At 59.3% G+C, this 3,006-nt stretch overlaps 1 protein-coding gene across 1 annotated transcript; it reads right to left on the bottom strand.

Annotated features, from left to right (window-relative positions):
* Nucleotides 1–1,855: 1,855 nt before the first annotated feature.
* Nucleotides 1,856–2,495, bottom strand: LOC130023805 (beta-defensin 103A-like). The gene is made up of 2 exons (XM_056114412.1): nucleotides 2,438–2,495; nucleotides 1,856–2,001 (listed from the first exon to the last, which is right to left on the bottom strand). Exons 1-2 carry the CDS (start codon nucleotides 2,493–2,495, stop codon nucleotides 1,856–1,858), a joined length of 204 nt encoding a protein of 67 aa, XP_055970387.1.
* Between the last annotated feature and the right edge of the window lie 511 nt (nucleotides 2,496–3,006).

Raw genomic sequence — 3,006 nt, 5'->3', positions numbered from 1 at the left:
ATACAATGATGAAACGCCCGTCCCTTCACCAGTCTCACTCATTCTTGCTCTTTTGTTCACTCTCACTGACTTTCACTCTCTCTTCCTCTCTCATTGATTCTTTCGCTCTTGCTCTTTCTCTCTCACTCTCTCATGCTCTCTCTCTCACTCTTTAGCTCTCGCACTCACCCTTGCTCTGCTCGCTCGCTCTCTCGCTCTCTTGTGATCTCACTCACTCTCGCTCTCGCTTTCTTTTGCTCTCCCTCTCACGAACTCTCTCTCACTGACTCTCAGTCTCTCACTCACTCTTGCTCTCTCTCACTTTCACTCTCTCACTCTCACTAGCTCTCTCACTCTTCTGCTCACACTCACTGACTTTCACTCTCCTGCTCTTGTTGAGTCTTTCACTTTCTCACTCTCACTCTCATGCTCTCTCTCACTCTCTAGCTCTCTCACATGCCCTTGCTCTGCTCGCTCGCTCTCTCGCTCTCTTGTGGTCTCACTCTCGCTCTCTTTCGCTCTCACTCTCACTAATTCTCACTCTCTCACCGACTCTCAATCTCTCATTCACTCTTGCTCTCTCTCTCATTCTCCGACTGACTCTCACTCTCTCACTTTCACTCACTCTCACACTCTCCTTCACTTACTCTCACTGACTTTCACTCTCTCTTGCTCTCTCACAGATTCTTTCACTCTCTCATTCCCGCTCTCGCTTTCTCTGTCACTCATGTGTCTCTCACTCTCTTGCTCTCTCACTCACTCTTGCTCTCTCTCTCCCTCAGTCTCAATCTCTCTTGCTATCTCTCACTCTCCCACTCTCTCTCTCCTGCTCTCTCTCACTCTTGCTCTCACTGACTTTCACTCTCTCTCTCGCTTGCTCGCTCATTCGTGCTCCCAGAGCCTCACAGCTTGCACTGACCCCTGGACCTTTGCCTGGGCCAGCCAGTCTGTCCTGCACAAGATGCTGGAGTGACTCCTGTGACAGCTGCGGCCCAGTCGCAGTCAGGGCATCTGCCCCTTCTTCCCAGAGCCCATTTGTCCTGTTTCTGCTGCCCCAGTGCCTTGTGTTAGACTGGTGTCCATGAGACCGGCTGCTCCATCCACTGGCTTCCTTCTTTCCTTGTCTGCCTGGACACAGGCTCAGCCATACCTCTGAGTTCATTCATGTGCGGGCCCTTCCTTGGGCAGCCCGGCAGTGACCAAGGTGAGATTCTCATCTCCCAGAGAACCATGAGCCCAGACCCAGAGAAGGAGACATAGAGATGTGCCTGATGCACATGAGCACAGGGCTGGGAGCCTGGCAAAGAGCCCGCGGAAGACCTTGAGCGGTGGGAACGAGCGAGGGAGAATGGGATGCCTGAGGGACAGAGGGAGAGACAGGCCACATATAGCAGGGTCGCTGTGGGGTCCACCCAGACACGGTGAGCAGACAGCAGGGGGCGTCCGAGGAAATGCAAGTGACCTGTTTACCCAGAGCGTGGTGCGTGCACAGGGACATCACAGGCTGGAGAGACCAGACAGCAAGGTGGGGGGGGGGGGAGCGACCTCTTGGGGTGGGGTGTCCCCTCACCGTGGACCCTGCAGTCCCCGCGCGACTACTGCTCGCTCCAGCTCGGGGGGTTGCTAGGTGTCCTGACCCCGTTCTGCAGCCACCACGAGAACCAGACAGGCAGGATAAGCTGAAGGCAGCAGCCTCGCTCAGGTCCCGCCCCCAGCGTGGCCTCGTGCCCTGGGCATACCGCTGGGCTGGCCGCGAGCCCCCCAATCAGATTCAAGACAACGGAACCAGTGTCTCGAGTTTTTGGAAGAGTTTAATTTCCTAGCGGGCTACAGAGGCGAGGATGTTCCTCTCCGCGTCCGGTGCTCGCATCACGGCTCACTTCCTCCTGCGGCAGCACTTGCGGCCAGCTGAGGAACAGCTGCCAATGGGCTCCTCCCTGGGCAGGCAGCTGACCAGCGCACAGCGCCCACCGCGCAGCCGGCAGTAGTAGCGTCTCACTGCGTTCACGATGCCGCCGTCACCTGCCGGACACATGCGTTCAGTCAGGCTGCCCGGGCCGCCACGCCCTGCAGCTCAGACGAAGGACCGACCAGGACCCGTCCACTCTGACAACGATGGCCATGGACAGCTCAGCTAGCTGGGGCAGAGGTGTGGTGAACACCTGGGTCTCCTGAGCGCCCCCAGATTGTCCTTGGACACAGCAGTCTGTGAGTCTGGTGGGGACAGTCACCCGGGGGCGGCTGTCTGTACTCTCAGCGGGTGACACAGGTGTGGTTAGTTTTGTAATAGCGACTCGGGGGACACTGAGGGTCTGGCGGAAGCTAATCGGGTGGTTCCACCTGGGCCCTACTGGGTCTACGCCTCCTGCAGACCAGATGGGTGTCTCCGGGCTTTTCCCTGTGCCCCCTCCCCGCGTCCCCTCCCCACGCCCCCTCCCCAACCCCCTGCCCACCTTACCTGGGACAGGAGTCAGGAACAGGCAGAGCAGTGCCAGGAGCAGTGCCTGGATCCTCATGGCGGGCCAGCGAGGCAGCAGCTGAGGCTGGCGAGACCCATGCCCGGCCCCTTATAAAGGCTCGCGGAACAGCCCTAGCACAGCCGCCGCGATTCCCGTCATGTCCCAGCGATGACAGGATGACGTGCTCCCGGGCTTCATACCAAGGGCTCTTAGCACACAGCACACGCCCACTCACCAGGGCATCTCGAACCTCCGGGGGAAGCACAGCTGCCCGGCAGGCAACCACCCCACTGCCCTCAGGCTCCGCTCTGCCAGAGCCGCAGCTGGGAAAGTGCTGCTGCCTCCTCCAGGGAGCACCCCAGGGCTGCACCTGAGCCATCCCTTGCTGGTCCCTGTGACTTTCTCACCCTTCTTGGACAACCTGGGCCCCATGGAGCCCCTCGGACACTACAGACTCTATGGATGGGCTGGGGCGGGATGAAGTAGGGGGCAAGAGGGGGCAGAGTCAGCTACCAAGGGAGCCCCGAGTCCGTTCCGTGGGGGTGGGGTGGCGAGAAGCGCAGGGACA

The sequence above is a fragment of the Sorex fumeus genome, unplaced genomic scaffold, assembly GCF_029834395.1.
Source record: "Sorex fumeus unplaced genomic scaffold, SorFum_2.1 ptg000024l, whole genome shotgun sequence".
Taxonomy (NCBI): Eukaryota; Metazoa; Chordata; class Mammalia; order Eulipotyphla; family Soricidae; genus Sorex; species Sorex fumeus.
This window is presented reverse-complemented; position numbering and strand designations above follow the sequence as displayed.

What these genes read in the sequence shown, in the direction of transcription:
- LOC130023805 (XM_056114412.1), bottom strand. Translation starts at nt 2,495, where the DNA reads ATGAGGATCCAGGCACTGCTCCTGGCACTGCTCTGCCTGTTCCTGACT. An exon ending in GTTCCTGACTCCTGTCCCAG is followed by an intron (nt 2,002 to 2,437) that starts GTAAGGTGGGCA and finishes TGTGTCCGGCAG; the next exon opens with GTGACGGCGGCATCGTGAAC.